The 21,778-nt window shown below is 50.9% G+C and overlaps 1 protein-coding gene across 3 annotated transcripts in view; it reads right to left on the bottom strand.

Moving 5' to 3' along the window:
* Nucleotides 1-21,778, bottom strand: part of HIP1 (huntingtin interacting protein 1) — a 148,460-nt gene that overhangs the window by 3,434 nt on the left and 123,248 nt on the right. For all 3 annotated transcript variants that reach the window (XM_002923472.4, XM_034669985.1, XM_034669984.1), the window contains 22 exons: nt 21,338-21,413; nt 21,085-21,225; nt 20,655-20,752; nt 20,219-20,291; nt 19,367-19,550; nt 18,539-18,627; nt 17,861-17,977; nt 16,357-16,458; nt 15,974-16,117; nt 15,392-15,527; nt 13,526-13,612; nt 13,226-13,333; nt 12,998-13,131; nt 8,831-8,941; nt 7,989-8,047; nt 7,505-7,598; nt 5,803-5,903; nt 5,412-5,517; nt 4,085-4,208; nt 3,593-3,654; nt 984-1,092; nt 189-270 (listed from right to left, as the gene is read on the bottom strand). In XM_002923472.4, the coding sequence (XP_002923518.2) occupies nt 218-270; nt 984-1,092; nt 3,593-3,654; nt 4,085-4,208; nt 5,412-5,517; nt 5,803-5,903; nt 7,505-7,598; nt 7,989-8,047; nt 8,831-8,941; nt 12,998-13,131; nt 13,226-13,333; nt 13,526-13,612; nt 15,392-15,527; nt 15,974-16,117; nt 16,357-16,458; nt 17,861-17,977; nt 18,539-18,627; nt 19,367-19,550; nt 20,219-20,291; nt 20,655-20,752; nt 21,085-21,225; nt 21,338-21,413 (2,308 nt within the window). In that variant the 3' untranslated portion in view covers nt 189-217. The remainder of the gene's footprint in view (nt 1-188; nt 271-983; nt 1,093-3,592; nt 3,655-4,084; nt 4,209-5,411; nt 5,518-5,802; nt 5,904-7,504; nt 7,599-7,988; nt 8,048-8,830; nt 8,942-12,997; nt 13,132-13,225; nt 13,334-13,525; nt 13,613-15,391; nt 15,528-15,973; nt 16,118-16,356; nt 16,459-17,860; nt 17,978-18,538; nt 18,628-19,366; nt 19,551-20,218; nt 20,292-20,654; nt 20,753-21,084; nt 21,226-21,337; nt 21,414-21,778) is intronic.

Here is a 21,778-nt window from a genome sequence, read left to right as displayed (position 1 = left end):
TCCAATGGCAGGCAGGACGGGGAGGGAGCTCTTCTCCGCGAGGGGTGGCCCTGGTTGCCCCCCTCCTCTGTGGAAGGCCACTTAGGTCCCTGGCACTGGACAACGGGAGTGGTGTGGCTGCCACCAGGAACCACCCCCCCGCCCCAGGGGAATCACACACACACACACAGACGGGCCACAGGATTTACACTCGGACGTGTGGGGTGTCGGCGTGGCTCTATTCTTTTCCAGTGACCGCTCCATGTATTGCAGGTGGAGACGCTTCTGTTCCTGAAAGACAACAATAACTTTTGTTTCCTAGCACTACACATGTGCACGCATTCGTTTCACCAACCAAAACGGCCACCATGTTGTGCTCTCCAATACCTCACGCTCAGAACCATCTATTCCCCGAGTTACACATCCAGGAATGACCGGTTTGCATCTGCGGCTGGTTCCCAGAGTCAGTCAAGACAACGAGAGTTTGCAGTCCTGGTCGTGATCAAGCTGGCTGCTTTGGGCACACGGGAAACCATCAGACTCTGGGTGATAACGCCTCTCTGGGCTGGTGGGCCTACCAACATCCCCCCACTGTACCCCATTTCTAGCCCCTGACCCTTTCTCTCATGCGGCCATTGCTGCCCACTGATGGCTCTAGTCAGTCAGAGGCTTGTAATCCCTTTGCTCCATCTGCTGGCTCTTCACTGACCGCCATTCGTTCGTTCACTACTCTACGCGTGCCAGACTAACTGGGCCTGGAAGGGAATGGCAGTGAGTGACGAGCCCACTGGTCAACATTAAGGTCAATAAAAGCTTTCAATTCACCCAAAATTATGCCAGTTTTGGGGCTTGAAGTTTGTTTACAACTGAAAAGGAAACATGCTCTGTGAGTCGAGAGGGGGATGTCGGTGACCCAAAGGGCGCTTCATTCTGTTACCTCTGAGGGGAAGGCCCTCCTAATAAGAGCCCTCCCTCATGGCACCCGCGCTGGCCCTTAGGCCCACCTTCTTCCCAGCCCTCGGCAACACCAGCGAGCTCGTAGTGCTTTTTCCGAAGCTCTCCCAGTTTTTGACGCTCCTTCTGCAGGTCATTCTCCAGCTCCAGCACCCGGACCTGTGGGAAGAGTGGAATTTTCTTTCGAGCAGCGATCTGACAATGGTCTCACTTTGACTTCATCCCTCCCCCCACTGCTCATTTCCTCTATCCTCTCCCATTCACCCATCTATTCCAGTGGCTCTTGTGTTTCCTCACTGGGACCCTCTCCTGGAGGTGATGCTTTATAGCCTCAGGGGATGTAGGGCTCCTCTCATGCTCCTCTGAGATATCTACCTGAAATCACCTCCGACATCTAGCCTATCTGTGTGGTGTGTTCCAACCCAGTTCCTCTTCCTGCTTCAATCCTGCTCTCCTAGAAATCCAGGCAAGAGCCAGTTCAGATGGTTCTGGTATCTCTGAGGGGCTGGTACAACTTGGGGTTATCATCATACAGGAGAAAGCATAATCTTACCAAGTTAGACGCTGGTTCCTGGCTACCACTACTCCTTATTAATTCTAGTTATTTTACTGATTAATTTATTTATTAATTCAAGAAATGTTTGCTGAGCACCCATCATGTACCCTGCGCTCTGCTGCAGGGGCTGGAGACATGGTGGTACACAGACAGACAAGGTCCCTGCTTACCTTGCAGGGGGAAGACAAACTCATGAACAAGAACAGATCAGACCAAAATGAACATGACATAGGGTCATGTGATAAAGGCCAAGGGTGATCAGCAAACGCTGCTCAGGCAGGCAGGAGCTTGAGGTAGCGGGAGAACAGAAAGGAGCCCTGTGTGGTGGATGCATGAGAGAGGGAGAGGGTCACGGGCTGGGGGCAGGAGTTTGGATATTAACTCTAAGTGTGAAAGGGAAGCCACTGGAAGATTTAAAGCAGAGATGAGACGTGCTGTCATTTATGCTTTTAAAAAAAAGTAGAACCTGAACAAACTGTAGGGGTGGGGGTGAGAGTGGAAGCAACTAGACCCAGTTAGGCAGTTCCTTTTTTTCTTTTCAAATTTTTTATTGTGGAAAATGTAAAGCATGTGGAAAGATGGAGACAATCTGGTGAACCCCACCATGTGCCTTACACTGAGTTCCACCAACTGTCAACCCAAGGCTGGACCTATCTCAGCAATGCCCTTTCCTAGTCTCTGCCCCCAACTGCCCTGCCACCTGGCCCTGCCACGGGACTACTTGGGAACAAATCCTTGCACTTGCAGTTAAGCTGCTTTTGTAGTAGCTCAGGGGACAAACGATGGTGGCTTAGGCTGGGTTAGGGAGATGGAAAAGAGGGGGAAGGTACAGGCTCGGAGAGTCAGAGTTGACAGGACCCACTGGAGGACTAGATGTAGAAGGGAGAGGGGGGAGGGAGGACCCAAGGATGACTCCAGGTCTTGGCACCCAGGTGTGGGGGGTTACAGTTACTGAGGTGGAGAAAACAAGGAGAGGGGCAGATTGGGGTGGGAGGGAAACTAGGAGCCCTGGTTTGGACCCATTAAGTTGGAGACACATTTGGCATCAAGTGGGGAGATCAAGTAGGCAGTTGGACAAGCACAGAGCTCAAGGAGAAGATTGAGGCCGGGGAGAAGAATCTGGTACTTATCAGCATAGAGATGGAATCTTCAGTCAAGAGGGACTGGATAAGACCGGTAAGCACGACAGTGCAGATGGTGGGGACTCGTGCCTGATGTGACATTCCTAAAAATGCCAAGTGACCCATATAGAGACTTTAACAGTCTCAATCTGGACTTTACCCCAACACTGGGACCAGTAATTCTAGAACAAGGATGTCATTTTTTCCCCCCCAGAATCCCACTAATTCCTATTTCTCCGCATGCCATAACTCTACGAACGACTGGGAGAAATGGCATTGCCTTCAATGGGTTCTCAGTAAATCGATTCTTTTTTAAACCAAGGTCATACACAAATAATTCATATCAGAATTTTTAAAAAATTGCCAAAAACCAAAACCAAAACCAAAGCAGAAACAGATTCATAAATACAGAGACTTGGTGGTGGCCACAGGGGAAGGGTGGAGGAATGGGTGAAACAGATGAGGGGGATGAAGAGGTACATTACCAGATAAGTCACGGGGATGAAAAGTACAACATAGGGAATACAGTCAGTAATATTGTTATGATATTGCATGGTGACAGATGGTGACTACACTTATCGTGGCGAGCATCGAGTTAATATACAGAATTGTCAAATCACTACATGTATGCCTGAAAGTAATGTAACATTGTATGTCAACTCTACTTAAAAAAAAAAAACGTCCATCGTAAGACATTAAATGCTAGTTGATGTCCGCTAGGAGATACCTGATGATGACGGTGAGGGAGACACCTGTCTGAGACCAGGGAGCAAGAGCTAAGATTCTGACCTTAACCCACCATCTGTCTCCACCTCCACTGTCCCTTCCAAGCATCATTTATATTCATCTCTGGGCTACTGGGTCTCTCCTGTGTGTGTTTCCTCCCCAAGTCTCTCCCCTACTGGCTTCTCTCCATGGGGATAATATTTGGGGTTGATGTCACCGGCAATTGATCGAGCAGACTCAGAATCGGGGATCCTACCTGGGAATCCATCTCCTGGCGTTTGATCTGGGTCAGTGTCATGCTGGAGAAGTCCATATTGTCTGCAAGGGCAGGAGGGAAGGTCTTGTCAGGTGACACCCTTGGCCGACTCTCTCGCCTGAGAGGCAGCCAATGTCAACGCTCTGCTGAAATGCTTGGTTTGGTAGTTTCCAAAACACGTGTGAAGGTCAATGAGGATTGGACCACCACCCCCCTATCCCGCCCCCACCCAGAGACAACCAGGCCTGGAGAGTCACGTCTTTGAATCCAGAGCAATTGCTAAATGAAAAATCTACACTCAAGGCCTGTTGCTATGGTGACACGAAGAGCAGCGTATGTGGAGTCCCACCTTGTGAGAAAGTAAGTACGCATGTAGAAAAGATGAACGAGAGACAATGTGGAAATGGAACTGTGGGACACTGGGACCGTGGAGAAGACCGTGAAGAAGAGCTGAACAGGATGGATATGCAAGGCGCCGCCTCGGGAGGTTACCTGTCTCCTCAATCTGTGATTTGCCCGAAATGGTGGAGGCCACAACGGTGGCGGTGGCCTGGTTCACCCCCCGGGAGGCCTGCTGCAGCTGGGCCAGGTTTGGGCTGTCCTTATCAGCTTTCACCTGCCAGGACCAAGCAGAGTTAGGTTCACACAGCATACGGCGGCAAGGACGGAGTCAAATAAGTTGGTCCAATGGGTCTTGACAAACATATGGGATCCGCTGTGGTCACTAATCAACCTCTTAGAAGTTGCTGCCCATAGGGGTGCCTGTTGCGGCTCAGTCGGTTGAGCGTCCGACTCTTGCTTTTGGCTCAAGTCATGATCTCAGGATCATGAGGTCGAGCCCTACGTCAGGCTCTGTGCTCAGCGGGGAGTCTGCTGGAGATTCTCTCTCTCCCTGTCCTTCTGCCCGTTTCCCACTTGGGCATGTGCATGCATGCTCTCTCTAATACATAAAACTTTTAAAAAAGATTTTATTTATTTGTCAGAGAGAGAGAGGGAGAGAGCACAAGCAGGGAGAGTGGCAGGCAGAGGGAGAAGCAGGCTCCCTGCTGAGCAAGGAGCCTTATGTGGAACTCGATCCCAGAACTGTGGGATCATGACCTGAGCCGAAGACAGATGCTTAACCAGCTGAGCCACCCAGGTGCCCCTAAATAAATAAATCTTTTAAAAAAAATTGCTCCTATAGGGTCAACTCCTGGCCTATCTCTAACATGACAAATTACTCCTGGCTTATTTGCTTGGTAGCCCCCAACTCTAGCTTTATCAGTTCTTATGATAAACTGTTCCAGTTGGAGAAGCTAATTTGGGACAACAATACACAAGGATGATAGGAATGCTCCCCAGGGTACTATAAAACTCACAGACAGATTTTGGTAACAGGCTTTGTATTACGATTAGTCGGGGCAATGGTTCAAATTTGGAGACTTTTCAGGAGAGGCAGATAACGGCTGTGGAACCTTGGAGCCGAGCCAGGGAACCAGCTCATGGCGCCAACCTATTCCTTATTTGAGTGCTCCCTGAATGCCCCGATTGCTAATCAGAGGTCGGAATGGCTGGGACCCTCAAAGACCACTTGTCACAAAAGCCATGGGAACCAAGAAGGAACCCATGTGGCGAGCTGGGCGGACGGGCTCCTTGCTGACAGAGGAAAGGCTATTAGAGGAGAGTAGGATGGGACCTCTGAGAGGCAGAATTTTAAGTTGGGACCTCATCTCCCCGGCCCTGGATAAATAATCTGTTCTTGGGGCAGGCTCCATGGTCTAAGCATTCTCCAACCTAGCCGGACCTTACAGTGCCCTAGGGAGTCCTGCGTGGGTCCTACCTTAGAGGCAGCCACGAGCTGGGCTGTGCTAGCTGCGATTTCATGCGAACACACCAGTAGTTCCTCAAACTTCCCTCTGCCTTGCACCACGAGATCGGCTGCATCCCTGGTAGTCAGGAAGGGACAAGACAAATTATGTCACGGACAGCTGCAACCCCTTATCACCCTGCCTATTCAGAGAGCACGGCCTGCCCGCCCCGCCTCTGTGCAGCCCCAGGAGATCCACGCTCCCTTTTAAACTTTCAGTCCTGTTGACTTCTCTACCAACAGTTCACTTCTGAGGGGCAGATTTTTTCCCCCTGGCTGTTGTCTGGGATGGGCTGTTGTCTGGGATGGGGTGTTGTCTGGGATGGGGTGAGGAGGAGGAGCCCTGGGAGTGACAGACACTTACACCATGACAGTGGCTCCCCAGCCCACGGCTTTGGAGGCTGAGATGAGTCCTTCCGTCCATCGAGAATTCTTGGCATAAAACTCTTTAGGTGATGCCGTGCCCTGAGGAAGTGAAAGGTAATGACTAGATTTTTCTCGAGCGCCTCTTACGCCCCAGGTGCTTTTATGTCTGTTACTCCCAGACCTCACACTAACCCCAAGACGTGAGCATTATCATCCCATTTTACAGATAAGCAAACGAAGATTCAGAAAAGCAAAGATACTTTTCCCAAGTTCATGCAGGAAGTAAGTGGAAGTAAATCCTAGGGTTTTCTGACTCCAAAGCCCGTAGCATTTCTATTATATCACACTTCCCGTGTTGCATATGTAAGAATCTTTATCTATTCACGTACACATAGGAACTACGTGATCCAAGAGGAGTCCAACCCCTTGCCACAATTTGGCAAAAGAGGAGAGTACCCAGTGAATAATTGAACAAATTATTTCTCCTTGGAATTTTAAAATGCTTTCGTGCTTTGGAAGTGTCTGATAGTCTTGGAAGCCACAGGTGCTCCTTGCTCGGTCCCTCTCTCTATTTTGGGGATAGAAAACAGCCCCCCTTGGACCAATAAAGAGCACCACCACCAAAGCAGATAGGGCATCNTGTTACTCCCAGACAGACCTCACACTAACCCCAAGACGCGAGCATTATCATCCCATTTTACAGATAAGCAAACGAAGATTCAGAAAAGCAAAGATACTTTTCCCAAGTTCATGCAGGAAGTAAGTGGAAGTAAATCCTAGGGTTTTCTGACTCCAAAGCCCGTAGCATTTCTATTATATCACACTTCCCGTGTTGCATATGTAAGAATCTTTATCTATTCACGTACACATAGGAACTACGTGATCCAAGAGGAGTCCAACCCCTTGCCACAATTTGGCAAAAGAGGAGAGTACCCAGTGAATAATTGAACAAATTATTTCTCCTTGGAATTTTAAAATGCTTTCGTGCTTTGGAAGTGTCTGATAGTCTTGGAAGCCACAGGTGCTCCTTGCTCGGTCCCTCTCTCTATTTTGGGGATAGAAAACAGCCCCCCTTGGACCAATAAAGAGCACCACCACCAAAGCAGATAGGGCATCCTTCTTTGACAGATAGTGTTCAGGCTCTGGAATCCCTCCCTGGGCCTGTCTTCTGAGCTGTAGCTGTACACAGGGTGTGAGAAGGAGACACGCCAGCAGAGGAGGGAGAAAGCCCAGTGAGCACATTGACCAGAGACTGGGGCAGAGTCTGTCTGTGAATAACCATCAGCTGTCTCTGCCGAGGGAAGGAGACATGGCCGCATCCACTATGAAAGGTCAGCAACCAGGCCGGCCCTTCTGATTTGCCCAGTTTTCCAAAGCTCTCCCTTCCATCTCTGAGGGCCCAGGCTTGCAATGTACACGGTGTTTAAGGAGCAGGTTCGTGATGTCGCCTGGGTTAATGACCCTGCAGCTGGAGGCTGAGGCTGACTGCCCCCTGGGGACCTGGCAGCACTCCAGCTTCTTCCCATGGGCATGTGGGCTTGGCTGTGAGAGGCAGCTGCGCCCTCGGGTGCACACGGATGGCAGCGCCCGTGGATTTCGCTGAATGTGGACGAGCGTATTGATAGACATAGCCTCTCGGTGAACCAAGAGTCTGTGAATGATGTCTGCTCCCCCTGTCCAGGGCCCTCACCCACGCTTACCCGGCCACTCTCCACTATCTCCCTCTGGAGGTCCTTCGAGGCCACGATCAGGACCTGAATAGCTTGCATTAGGCTCGTACAGGAACCAAGGATCCTAGGGGGAAAAAAAAGTTAGGGACACAGAAGAGAGACCAAGAACAATGAAGGGAATCTGTTCTCTTTTTCAGGCCTAAACACAGGCAAACTTGGGATGGGGAAAGGCGGTGGGGAATACACCTTCACAGAAAGTCGTGTGAGCAGGGAGATCTGACTGGGGACAGTTATGTGATGATTCTTGGGGTTTCTCTTCCCTTAAAATGCAACAGCAGTATTATCATCAAGAACACCATTATTAACAACCATACAGACTCAGCCCTTGTCCATGGCTGCTATCGTACTCTTCTAGTTAGGATAATCCATTAGTTAGGATAATCTAGTTAGGATAATCCACTGCAGGAGACACTCATCCTGACCACCTAAATGCCCCCACACGGCTCAGACTGACCTTTCGTTCACCTCCAATTTGACTCCTGTGTCTCCAGCTCGGGATTTGCTGAGCATCTCCTGTTAAAAAGAAGCAGGGTTCCCCAGTACATGGTAGGTACTGAGAGCTCACTGGCACCTGAGACACCTTGTGTCCAACAGCCCGTGGTAGCTGAGAAACCCAAATCTAGAAGGGCCCATCCACGTCCTGGCAAGTCAGGAAAAGAATCCAGACTTCTGATCTCTTCGGTGGGAAGCAGCCCCAGCAGGCTGGCTCTTCCATCCGTGAGTGGCTGTCCCAGGCTGACGTGTGCACAGAATTCTGAGAGCTATGGCACCCTGCCAATGGGGGGCAGCTGTTCCCAGGTCCCAACGGTGGGTACTTGCGCCAAGGTGGGCAGCCTGAGTCTTCTACCAAAGGGGTGCTATGGGACCTTTCCAATGCCGCCCACTCAGCTTTTCCCTGGGACAATCATGTCTGCTGATTTCACGGGTGCCTGGCCCTAAGATAAGTGTGCATTATCTCCTTTAACCCTTACAACACCCCTCCAAGGCAAGTACTATTACTACTGCCCCATCATGCAGAAACGGGACCTTAGCGAGGTTAATGGAACAACCTATCCCAAGTCACATGACTAGCAAGTGGTCGGCCTGGAACTGTGATGCAGGATGAACCAAGACCAAAGTAGGTGGGGGGCTTCTCATTTTCTATCCCTCAGGAGTCCTGGGGAGTCTGGATTCTGGCTGGGCTCACAGGGGGCCTGTGTAGCCTTCACGAACCATTTAGAGACATCCAGTGGCCAATGTCACCACGGGGAAGCTGCAAGAGCCTCGCTTTAGGAGACGTGGCAGACGCTTCCCTACCTCGATTCTGGCTGTAGCAGTTTCAATGGCAGCTGAAGTGGCAGCCATCTCCTTGTCCACCAGGTCCCCCAGCTCCTCCTGTTTGATGTCCAGACCTCTGGGCAGGAGCTCCTGGGAACAGCATCACAAAGGCTGCAATGACCTTTTGACTTCCTCTCTATTCTCCCGTGGCACAAGGCAGGAGAGGAGGGCCCTGCCACGGAACACATTTCTGGAACCCACGGAGGGGCCTCCTGTGCAGGCCTTGTCTGGAACTCACTACTGCGTGAACCCAGAACCTCACACTCCACCCCTCCTCGTTCTAGAAAGCCATCCTCACCTAAGCCCACAAGGCCATTCGGTTGTAGCTGCTTGGACCTGACCCCACAGCTGCACAGTGTATTTGTATCTGTGGCTTGGGAGGTATTTTATTTTAAGATTTATTTATTTATTTGAGAGAGACAGAGAGCAAGAGGGGGAGAGGGAGAGAGAATCTCAAACAGACTCCGCGCTGAGCACAAGCCTCATGTGGGGCTCGATCTCATGACCCTGAGATCACGACCTGAGCCTAAACCAAGAGTCAGACGCTCAACCCACTGTGCCACCCAGACGCCTGTCAGGAGGTATTTTAAGAACATCTTCCAATATTGGTGATGCCTTCCAACCAGACACTCTGCCTCTTATCTAACTTTGCATCCACAGCAATCATATGAGGGAGTTACTAGTCCCGTTGTACAGACAGGAAGCCAAGGCTCAGAGAGGTCAAATGTCTTGACCCCAGTCACACTGCTAATGAATGGCAGAGAACAGGGATTTGAACCTGGGGCTGATGGCAAAACCTGTGAATTCTGAAAACATTATGTGTTATACCTATGAGAGAATAAAACAGATATGAATGGTTTAAAGAAGAAAAACAATGGCCCACGTGTCTACCACCCGACTTACGTAATAGCTTAAGAAACATTATCAGTACCTTTGAAATCTCCTTTGTATTCTGCCCTAATTCTGCCTCCACCCTCCCTACTCTCCACCTCAAGACAAACACAGAATTCAGGAGAATGCTTACTATGCCTTTTTTTTTTTTTAAACTCTGTATGAATACATCCTTAAACAGTATTATGTTGAGTACATTTGTTTTGATGTTTATTTATTTATTTAAAGACTTTATTTATTTAAAATAGAGAGCCTAAAGCAGACTCCACACTGAGTGTAGAACCTGACTTGGGGCTCAATCTCATGACCCTGAGACCATGACCTGAGCTGAAGCCAAGAGTCGGACACTTAACCCATTGAGCCACCCAGGTGCCCCGTTTTGATTTTTATTTAAAACGAATCCTACTGTGTGCATTTTCCTATGACTTGCTTGTTCACTCAGCAGTCCATGTGAGAATCGTCCTATAACGTGGTAATTCTATCCCTAGGCAAACACCTAGAGAAACTCTCACATCAGGAGATATGTACCAGAGTGACCACATAGCACATTCGTGATAGCCCCTAACTGGAAAGAACCCAAACGTCCATCACAATAGATATATATCTATATAATAGATATGTAAATAAATGTAAACAGATACATAATAGATGTATAACTTGAGCTATAGTCTCACGACGGAATACTAGAGAGCGGTGAAAATGAACGTATCTATGTGCATGAACCTCACTTACAGAATGCTGGAAAACGCAAGGTGTAGAAGAAAAGTCTGTAACACACAGAACTACAAATGTTACTTAGGGGGAAAAAGAACATAGCTTTTCTATTATCTTCACCTGCAACCCTGATTAAACATTCTACATATAGGGGCACCTGCATGGCTCAGTTAAGTGTCTGCCTTCGGCTCAGGTCATGATCTCAGGGTCCTGGGATGGAGTGGAGCCCTGCTGTCAGGCTCTCTGCTCGGTGGGGAGTCTGCTTCTCCCTCTCCCTCTGCCCCTCCCCCTGCTGATGCTCTCTCTCTCAATAAATAAATTCTGTAAAAAAAAAAAATTCTACATATAACCTTGACATTCTAACTTCTAAAATCTGTGCCACATTCTATGGTAATTCCTTCAGTTCTATCATCCGGTTCACTAATTCTATCTTCGGCTTTGTTTTAACCTGCTGTTGAATCTGTATACTAAGTTATGACTTTCAATGATTATATTTTTCACTTCTAGAAATCCGGTGGTTGTTTTTCAATTGTATCTGGTTACTTCTGAAAATATCTTATTCCTTTGCCACACTTTTTAATACCTTTTAAAAAGCTCTTTAACATATTGGACACATTTATGGAGAACTTATGTGCCTTGGGACATTATCTGTGAAAGTTCTTTGGGGTTCAGGGTCAAAGTATACCCCTTCAGAGACCATTTGGATCTGCCTCTGCCAGGTACCTGGGCCTCTAACAACCTGACTTCTTTAATTTTCTGTTTGGGTTTTTTCAGGCCACACAGGTAGTAGATTTGGACCCTGAACCCACGGATAGGTGGCTTGTAGTTAGAAATTCCCTGGATAGCTGTGTTGCCTCCCTTCCCCCCCTACAACCAAGGTTGAGACAAGATCTCTCCAGCAGAGTAGGCTTTTACTCCATTCACTCAGGGTGTGACTTTGGAGTTCTGTTTTGGGGAGGAAGTCTCTGCATTCCAAACTTTGACCCTACTTGGGCCTAGGTTTGTTTCTTACTCTCCTCTGCATGTGTGGCCCACTAAAATCCAAGCTCTAGGCCAAGAGATGAACAAATGTTGGCTCCTACACCCTTTTGGTTTCTGATTCTGAGAATTTCCTTAGTTTTCAGCCAATTCAGATTCAATTAACATTCTTTCACCCAAATCTTATTTAGCATATTCCATGTCCTGTCCTCGGAAGAGCCTCTAAACATCTGGTCAGTCCTACTGCCAGAAAGGAAACCCGCCCAGAATCTCCCTCTCACACTTTGCTTTTTAAAATTAATTTGATTCTTATGTCCTCATCTCATGGCGTCCTACACACTTTGCGTGTGCATACCGAGACTCAGTTCTGCACGGCCCTGGAGAAGATGCTTTATCTCCTGCAAAAGGCAGACTGTGGTAACGCTGCCTAGGCCGCCATCAACAATTTAATAACACTAAAACACCACCAGGATCATGTCATTCTATTGAAAGGAAGGTTAGCCATTCACCATTATCCAGACATTCACGATTCCCTACCTCGTTGCCCACTTCTACCCAGTATGAACCTTGCTCCTCATCCAATCTTTTTATCTGCTTTGCTCTTTTCACGTGCATATTCCACTAAATAAACATGTGCTGGGTTTTAACCGCCTGCCAGATATCACACCAGGGACCAAGAGGACAATGTGAAGAAGGTATGGGCTCTGTCTTTGAGAACTCAAGGGGGAAAGAGACAGGCAGGCGGGTACACTGCACAGCTAGCCACCAACACTGCAAGGTGAAGGTAATGGGTGGGAGGGACTCAGGAAGGTGAATAAGGGCCAGACCGTGACAGTCCTCGGGTATCACGAGACATAATTTGATTTTTGTTATCAAATGAGGAATCATAATCAGATCTCTGTTTTTGGAAGAGATCAGAGGAAAAAGAGGCCAGAGGCAGAAAAACTAATCAGAAGGCTGTTATTCTAAGAGTTCAGATGAGGGATGACGAAAATCTGAACTCCAGCCCTGATCTCTTTGTTTCCTGGACTTAATATAATGACCCATTTTTGAAATTAAGTAAATGCCTTGTACTGAACTCTTAAAATATAGCTGATTACCGCTCTCATCCCACTGTATAGAAATGGGTGATTTCCTTATTTTCCTTTCCCACAGAGACCATGTCTTATTTGTCCCTGTACAACTACATCTAATACATTTCCCACTATGCATGACGTACTCACTGCATCTTTATTAAATCAACAAATATGCCATCATCTCCCCATTAGGTGTTAACCTGTTCAACCAGATACAAATCTTGGGAAAGCAGAGAAACTATGCTTATTCTTCTATGATATGCTTAGCACAGTGACAAACATACAGTAGGTTCTCGATGCAGCCAATGTGTGAGATAGAACCGGAAAGTCGTTCAGGGGGTCAGATTTTTCGGCACCAGCTCTCTTATTGAGTCAAGTGGAAAGCGCAGGAAGAACTGGCTTGGGACATCATTGAGTCCCTGGTAGATCACCAGCGCTCACCCGCCAGAAGCTCTGTAACTGTCCGCAGTACTGACACGGCTCCTACCTCGGCAATGGCGGAGATCTTGCTGAGGTAGCTCTTCACGGCGGTACCGTCATTCTCGCGTGTTCCTTCCTCCTCCAGGGAAGCCAGATAGAGGAGGGTTTCCTTGCCAAACTGCTTGCAGGCCTCAGTCAGCGCTGGAGATGCAAGACAACCCAGACTTTTGAAGGCGCTCTGCTCCCCCTGCTTTCCAGACACCCCCACCACCACCGCCCCGGCCCCGGGACTCACCATCGGCAGGTTCCGGCGGGGCTCGAAGGCAGGTGGTGCTCACGTAAGCCATGGTGTCACTGGTCAGGTGGGCAAGGAGGGTGACCGCCTGGAGGAACCCACTGATATCTGCCAGGAGTTTAAAGGGGGTTGTTGAGGGCTGCTGAGGGAGTGTTACCTCCCTATCTCCTTCCGTGCTCTACGAGTTATATACACCCCGTTCTTGGTGCAGAGGAGCCTGTCGCTACTTCCACATGCCAGCGTTTCTGAGTGTGGCCCAGCCGTCACTAAGCGCCAGACCCTATCCTCCGCCTTTCTTACCTTCTGGGCAGACCCGATAGCGGCTCCAGCTTTCTTCCAGTTGCTCGAGGCAGCTGGAAACAGACTTGACCTTGGAGAGAAGGTGATCTGTGAGGGGGGAGACAGGGCAAAGTCAGAGCCGGAGAGGTCAGCTCGCTTTCTCCCCATAAGGGTAAGTACGTGCCGGATGAGCCTACCTCGTGCGTGGCCTCAGCCCTGCAGGAGCCGCCCTAAGATGGGGGGCGGAGGAAAGAGGGCTGACTGCACCTGTACAGGACCCTCTCACTGCTGCTTCAAAAGCTGTGCTTCTGAGCCCATCTGGTCCCTTAGCCAAGAATCAGGGCAACCACACCAGCAGCCTGGAGTCAGCCTCTCCCTTCTCAGGACTGCCTGCCCGATCAAATCCAGGCCTTCCCGTTACGTCTTTCAAGGACCTCAGACTCTCATTAGTCTTGAGCCCAGACCCTTGGCTCCGTCAGGCTAACCCGAGCTCATGCTGTGCACACAACACAGCCGTTCCCACTCTGTGCCTCTGGGCTCTTGCACAGGAGTTACAGTATGGGGACTCATATCACACTGCACAGGTGTGGCTCCCGGCTCCATCACCGGTGGCTCCGATCTCAGGCTGTCCACACCTGCTTCCTCACGTGAAAACAGAGTAACAGGACCACCTCACAGTGCCATTGTGAGGACTCGCTGGGCCGAGGTGTATGGAGCGCTTAGAACGGTGGTTGGGCCATGGCAAGCGCTCAGTAATGTCAGCTGCTTGTGTTATCGCCGCCCCCCTTATCCCCCCCGGTTCTTCCCCTCCACTGGCTCATGCCTGTCCTCTTCCTTCAAAGCCCAGCTCATAAAGTCTCTCCTCAGAATCCGCCCACGGCTGCCCCATGTCCTGGCGTTCCCTCAGTAAGCTGGGTACTCAGTGAGCTCCTTCCTTACAGATGGGGTCCCTGCCGAGTAAGAGAACAGTCTTTGCTGTAGACGTCACCAAATGGAGACATTTCTTTTTTTTTCCCCCCAAAGATTATTTGACAGAGACAGTGCTCTCCCTGAAGCAGGGGGGCAGGGCAGAGGAAGTGGAGAGAGAGAAAACCTCAAGCAGACACCCCGCTGAGTGTGGAGACTGACACGGGGCTCGATCCCATGACCCTGAGGATCATGACCTGAGCCAAAATCAAGAGTTGGACGCTCAACGGATTGAGCCACCCAGGCGCCCCGTAGACACTTCCATTTGATAATGAAAGTCGGCTCTTAGCTGTCTCCTTCCATCTGCCTTGTCCTCAGTGGGCCCCTTCGGAGCTACACCCAGGACTTCCCCAGTGTCCTGGGCCCGGACACTCTGCCACCTCTGAGGCCCCTTCTCTCATCCACGGGGCTTCTCTGGTTCCAACCGCTGCCCCACCCGCACGCCCTTGGGACTCCGGAACACGCAGAGTGGGCCCTGTTCATGCCTGGGCCTGCAAGGGTATTCTCAGTGTTTCTGCCCCGCTGTGTTTCATCATGCTCCCCGCATTGGCCTAAGGCTCCTGAGCAACCATCTCCTCACGCAGGCCCCATTCTTCCATACAGAGAGACACAGGGCCGGCTGCTCCCCCTCCTCCTGGTGCTTGGAGTCGCTCTCAGGGCTCTGCTCCCAGTGAGACTTTCATCAGCATGACCTGCTGTATAGAGCAGTGACAGCACACCTGAGGGCTTTAGAAAGTTCTAGCACCTGGGAGCTGGGCTGCAGAGCTTCCGGCTGAACTGATCTCAGAGTGGGGCCTGGGCATTGCCAGGGGCCTCTGATGTGCAATCAGAGGGAGGACCCCTGAGCCCAGTGTCACGTGGGATTCAAGGTCAACACAGAACGCTGAATTCACACGCGTGGGCAGGCAAGGGGAAGGGTACCTGCAGAGCCGGCACAGCTGATCAGAGTGGGCTCCTCCAGCTGCCGCAGGGCCTCCTGGACCACGTGCTCCGCGGCCTTCCTTGACTCCGCCAGCAGCATTCTCCGTTGGTCCTTGGCGAGCTGGCACGCTGACTCCTAGAAATGGTCCAGGGAGGTGAGAGTCAGACACAGACCCCATCGTGAGCCATTCCCGGCATCTGAACTCAAGCTACTGCTAGTGAGGCCCAAGCCAGTTCGCCCAACACAGAAAACAACCCTTCCACTTCGCCTGCAGGCGTGTGCAGGGGGGCGGCCCAGGAAACTGCGGGGATGGCTGTGCTGCAACCCATTCTCCATGCACGCTCTTCTCGTGTGAAGAAGAGGCAGCTCTGCTGGCCCTCATCTGCTCTGTGGGTGACACAGAACGTGCTGGTGTGTGGAGCTATGGCTGCAGAGTGTGTTCACCATTGGGCCAGGGGCCCCAAGCTGCTTTCACAGACCATCCCTGGCCCCCCACCCCCACCCACCTCCATGAAGACATCACTGAGGCCCATGGCTGTGAGCTCGGACATGGTCAGCCAGAGCGGGCATCCGTAACTTGCCTTTGCACTGGACAGTTCCCGCTGGGTGTGTTCCAGCTGTTCCTGAAGAGCCGATAATTCCTCCTCTCCACGAGCCACGGCATGCGCCAAGTTGCTCCGCTCCTTCTCCAGCTCAGCGATCTGGGCTGCCCACTTCGCCTCTGACTGCAGTGTCAACCGGGTTAAAGAGGGAGAATTGAACAGTCCACTTCTCAGGAGTCCAGACGCACCAGCAGGCCACACGGAACAGGAGGCGGTATCCCTAAGCCACCACCTTTATTCCCCCAAGCACACACTGAGCACAGATGGGACCAGCTTGGCCAGCTGCTGCGTGGGGCTGGAAGCTGGATGACAGCAGTCCCAAAGCCAGAGGGGAAAAAATGCGGAAGGGAGGTGATGCTCACCTGGGCAGAAGTTTCCAGGCTGCCTTGGACAATCTGGAGTTCCTGTTTGCTGGTGGCAAGTTCTTGCTTCAAGCTCTCTAGTACTTCCATCTGTTCTTGAGTCTGAAAGAGAAGAAAAATAGGAGCACTCTGATCTGGGTGGTGGTTGCCAGGGATAAACACATAGAAAAATCCCCAAACTGTCGGAGAGCCTGGCTGGCTCAGTCGGTAGAGCATGCAACTCTTGATCTCGGGGTTGTGAATTCAAGCCCTACATCGGTTATAGAGATTACTTAAAAATAAAATCTTAAAAAAAAAAAAAGGTCCCCACGCTATCAATGGGAGATTTGTGTACTCTCTTGTATGCAAGGTTGGATGTACCCAACAAAAAGTGGGTGGGAGGAGGCGAGAGCCCAGAGTGTTCCAGAAAGTTTTTTTCTGGCTAAGCGGTAAGATCGAAGGGAGAATTTTAGAGGCATTTCCTAAATGTCGCGCTTCAGCTTATAATACTGATTACAGTAGAACTAGATCTTTTTTCTTATAGATAGAAAGTGTTTTTTTAATTTTTTAAATTGAAGTATAATTGATACAGAACTGGATCTTTCATTCAGATATCCCAACACCTGGTATGATGCTGAATCTGACCATCTTATAATAACTCTCTTTTTTTGATTTCTTTCATAAGTGCTATTTTTCAAAGAGCAGATTGCAACCCATTAGAATTCACAGCTAACATTAAAAAAAAATGAAATAAACAGGGGTGCCTGGATGGCTCAGTTGGCTGGGTGTTCGACTCCTGGTTTTGGCTCAGGTCATGATCTCAGGGTTGTGAGACGGAACCCTGCGTCAGGCTCTGCGCTAAGTGTGGAGTCTGCCTAACACTCTCTCTCCTTTTGCCCCTCGTCCACCTCTCTCTCTATAAAATAAATAAATCTTTTTAAAAAATGAAAAATTAAAAAATGAAATAAACATACACACACAAAAAATCCAAATGCATCCACACAGTAAGGATGAGTACCGCTTTATGAAACTTTTATTTCCATTAAATAGACTGTATTTCCTATCCTGAGTCACAGAAAAGCGTGAAAGCCACTACTCTTTAAGTGTAAGGCATTGGGTTTTCTCCATCCGACACGTCTTACTGCAATGGGACCTGCCTGGCAACCCTACCCCAACTCATGGGTGTTCTCTTGGCCACAAGTCCTTGTAAATGCTCGTGTCTCTCTCTGATATCTGGAGAGAGTGCTTTTACTTCTCTCAACCACCCCAGACTCTCCCTTGGCAAGCCGCTGCTGACAGACCTGCCCAGCTGGAGCCCCGTTATCATGCCATGCCTCTAACCCCTTGTGCGTCGGTCACTCTGTCCCGTGCCCAAGCCTCTTATAGTGCATTCGCGGGGCTCTAACCCACAGGGCTGCCCGTGCAGCAAAAGACAAGGTCTTTCCACCTGGGCAGTGCCCCAGGCCCGCCTCCAGCTCGGGCAGAACCCCTCCCTCATTCCCCACGCACTTCTCCTTCCCCTCACCTTCCGCTGCGCCTGGTCACTTATGCGCTGGAAAGAGTCCTCTAGCTCTTTCTTCTCTCGTTCCAAATCCGCCTGGGCTTGCCTGGCCACGGACACCTGTTTGGTCACCTCTGCATTCTGTAGGGGAAAAATGGTGTCTTGAACGGGCTTATCTCAGGCTTAACAGCTCAGGGACAACATCTCCCTTCTAGAACAAATGACAGCATTCACACAGCTGGACACAGAAATCACATTTCTACCCAGACAGAAGCCAGAATAGAGCTGTCATCTTCAGATACTCAGCGTTCAAGTATTTAAAAGAACAGGGGCAACTGGGTGGCTCAGTCAGTTAAGCATCCGAGTCTTGATTTTGGCTTGGGTCATGACCTCGGCATTGTGAGATCGAGCCCTACATCGGGCTCTGCGCTGGGCATGGAATCTGCTTGGGATTCTCTCTCCCTCTGACCCTCCCCCCTTCCCCGCTCAATCTCTCCCTAAAAATAAATGAATAAATAAAAGAATAATAAAGATGGGGGATAATCCAAACGGGGCTGGCATCGAAAGTCAAGATATGGAAGGCCAGTGAGCCTGAAAAGCAGTGGTTTCCGTGAAATGATGGTGACCCACTCAGAACTGGTGGGGGCAGGGAGCGGCAGTGCCCCCTGTGGTGTGGGGACGGCACACGGTGCAGGGTCCTACCTTCCGCAGCAGGTCAGCGTGGTTCTGCACCAGCTCACTGTACTTTTCCTTTAGCTTGCTGTACCGCTGTTCATTGGCTTGGGCTCTCCCTGTATTGTCAAGAGCCAAGGTGAGCAGTCTACCCCTGCTGGGACCATTTGCCTTCCTTCCCATAAGCCAGAGTCCCTAGAACAGCCTTCTTTCTTTTCACAAACACAGACACCTTCTTCGCCCTTGAAAATCCTACTGAAATACACTCCTCTGGGCAGTTGTCTTTAAAAAAAAAAAGAATCCGGGGCGCCTGGGTGGCACAGCGGTTAAACGTCTGCCTTCGGCTCAGGGCATGATCCCGGCATTGTGGGATCGAGCCCCACATCAGGCTCCTCCGCTATGAGCCTGCTTCTTCCTCTCCCACTCCCCCTGCTTGTGTTCCCTTTCTTGCTGGCTGTCTCTCTGTTGAATAAATAAATAAAATCTTAAAAAAAAAAAAAAAAGAATCCACTGGATTCAGATCGCCGCACTGATTCATGCCTCCTGAGCACGTACACATGTGGCATTAGCTTCATCGGTGTTTTGGCTTTAGGCTATTATCTCTCCTTTGGACACCCCGCCCCCCGGGCAGGCACCCCACTGTCACCTCCTGATTCCTGTCCCCACATTCTGGGCCTATGGGGCTCTCCACCGGCTGGGTTCCCACCCGCCCCTCAGACTGGCGACACGAAGGTCCTTGCTGGTGGCTCTTGGGAAAGAAGCACGGCTGGGGCTCTACCGCTCAGCTCCACCCTTCCCCCCACCGAGCCTCGCCTGACTCTTCAGCCCCCACCGTCAGCCCCAGCCCGATGGACTCACTTTCGATCTCTGTCAGGCTCCGCTGGGCCTTCTCCGTGTCTTCTCGCTTCTTCTTGAGTTCGTCCAGCTCGGCACGGAGGAACTCGCTGTCATCAGCCGCCTGCTGCCGCAGATGCCGCTGTTCCGCCAGCTCGGCGTCCAGCTCGCTGACCCGGCCCTTCAGCTGCAGCACAGCCCGCTGGCTCTGTGGGACGGACTCAGCCAGTGAGCCCCAGCTCCGTGCCACCGGGCTGGGCCAGGCTGGGCAGGAGAAGCGGGTCCCCCCGGGTTTCCGTGTTTGCCTAACAAGCCCACTCCCGATGCCTCGTGAGAGTTGAGGCTTCTGGTCATCAGAGGCCACCCGGCCAACAACAGGGTGATGACAGGGGGACTCTAGTCCTCTTAGAGTGGCCTGGGAGCAGTCCCGGATGAGCTGGCATGAGGAAGGAGGCGATTGTTTGCCTGTCCCCGGGAGTGAAGCCTCCAGCCAGGGGTGGGCCTGAGGGGCAGGCCTATTTGCCACCCCAGACACTGCACACAGCCATGAGGGTTACAAATCAAACCTTCTGATCGCCATGGGAGGAGAACAGGTCTTCTCACCATTGGCTTCATAGCCAGCTGGCGATCATGGTTATCTCTAAGAACCAGAGGGACACGGGTCTTGGCTTAGAAGCTGTTCTCAAGGCAGGAATGATGGAAATGCAGTGCCACCAAGACCACGGGAGGACCAAGTCCTTCTGTCTTTCACATTTCTACTAATGAGCGCCCTGCACCCCCCAAATGTGGTCCGACAAGTGTCTCTGCGAAGCAAATTTAATATGAACATGTCATGTCATGGCCAAGCCCAGAACCGGATCAGAGCCCAACTCATACCTCAGTCTTCATGTTCTCCAGTTGTGCCTTTAGCTCACTGACGTCTCTGTACAGTTGACCAATTAGGTGATCCCTGGGAACAGAAGGAGAACAAGTTTGCTTCCACTGGGCTTCCATCCCTTTCCTTCTAAATGCGAGCTGGGAGACCAGGGGAGGAAGTTAAAAGCTGGTGTTAATTTGGGGAAAGTTCTTTGAAATTCCACGAATTATACACTAAGACCCTCTCCGTGTTACGGGATCTGAATCTAACACCCATGGGGTATTTTAGCCTCATCTGATCTCCCTCTGGGATTCCAGGGGCCGATATCTGAGGGTCGAGACACTTCTCTGTGGGGCCCAAGTGTCACTAAGCAACCCGCCCTGGTTGGGGGTGGCCAGCTGGACCCCGGCCTCACGGAGTTTCTGTACCACCTGCCTGCGCCCAGCATGGACTCACTTCTCATCCTTGTTCACGCCATTCTGACTGTTGAAATTGAAAGGGTCGCTGCTGAACGAGCTGCCGAAGATGTCGTCAAACTTGTTGTCGAATAAATTCTGCGGTGACCAAAAAGGAGTGAGGACAAAGTTAGAGACCCAGAGACTTCTGTGCGGGGGTCAGAGGACTGAGACGTAAGAAAAGGGACCCTTTTCAACTGGGTTCAAGTCCATCTGTGGTCGCTCCTAGGGACCACAGGGCAGGGGCCTCAGTCTAGGTTAGTGCTTGTGTTACAAGCCGGTCGAGCTTGGTGACAGCCAAAGGGACTTGGTCAGATCGTCTCCCGTCCTCTCCCCTGTGTGTATGGGGCAGCGTGAAGGGCTGCATGTGGGGCTCGCCACCTACTGTCACCCTAACCCTAACCCTTGGGTTCCAGTCAGGTGCTCCTCACCTGCTGGGAGGCATCCATGTCCACAAGATCATCCTTCTCCAAGACGGGCTCGCTGTCCGGGGATGAGGCTTCGGCTGGGATGACCACCACAGGGCTGATGTGTTCCGACAGCGCAGAGGCCCGCAGGAAGTTGGGTGGGTTCTGAAGATGGAAGACACACCCCCAAACCGTGTCACCTGCCAGGCCTGTCCGTCTCTGAGATCTGAGAGCACCCAGGACCCGCACTTCCCATGGCGGGGCTGGGAGTGCTTACCTCTGGCAGCTGAGGGATCTGAATGAGCCGCTTGAAATACTGGAGGTTGCTGGAGCGGTAGAATAGATCTTTCAACCTGGGGGTGGAGAAGGGCCTGAGGGGTGCTGGGCGCCTTCCCGGCCCCAGGTCGGGGACAGTGCTGGCCCCCCTGCTGTCCTGCTATCCGCCCAGCCCAAAGGTGCGGGCTGTCAAGGAGATGACCTCCATGACGCTGGGTTTCAATTGTGACGCTGGGTTTCAATTGTGACACTGCTGGGTTTCAATTGTGACTGTAGCCTGTCCTCACTTATGAGGTGGTGTGGAAAGAGGGATTCAAAGGACAGAATCCTCTGGAAGAGTGGATCACCCTAGAACAAATTTCTGCATCACTGTGGAATCTATTCTGGTGGATGTCTTCCCAGGACCATCTGGCTCAGAATTACATGAAAATAAATTTACTCT

Source organism: Ailuropoda melanoleuca, chromosome 10 (genome assembly GCF_002007445.2).
Source record: "Ailuropoda melanoleuca isolate Jingjing chromosome 10, ASM200744v2, whole genome shotgun sequence".
Lineage (NCBI taxonomy): Eukaryota > Metazoa > Chordata > Mammalia > Carnivora > Ursidae > Ailuropoda > Ailuropoda melanoleuca.
Note: the sequence above shows the minus strand (reverse complement) of the source record. Positions and strands in the feature narration are given on the sequence as shown.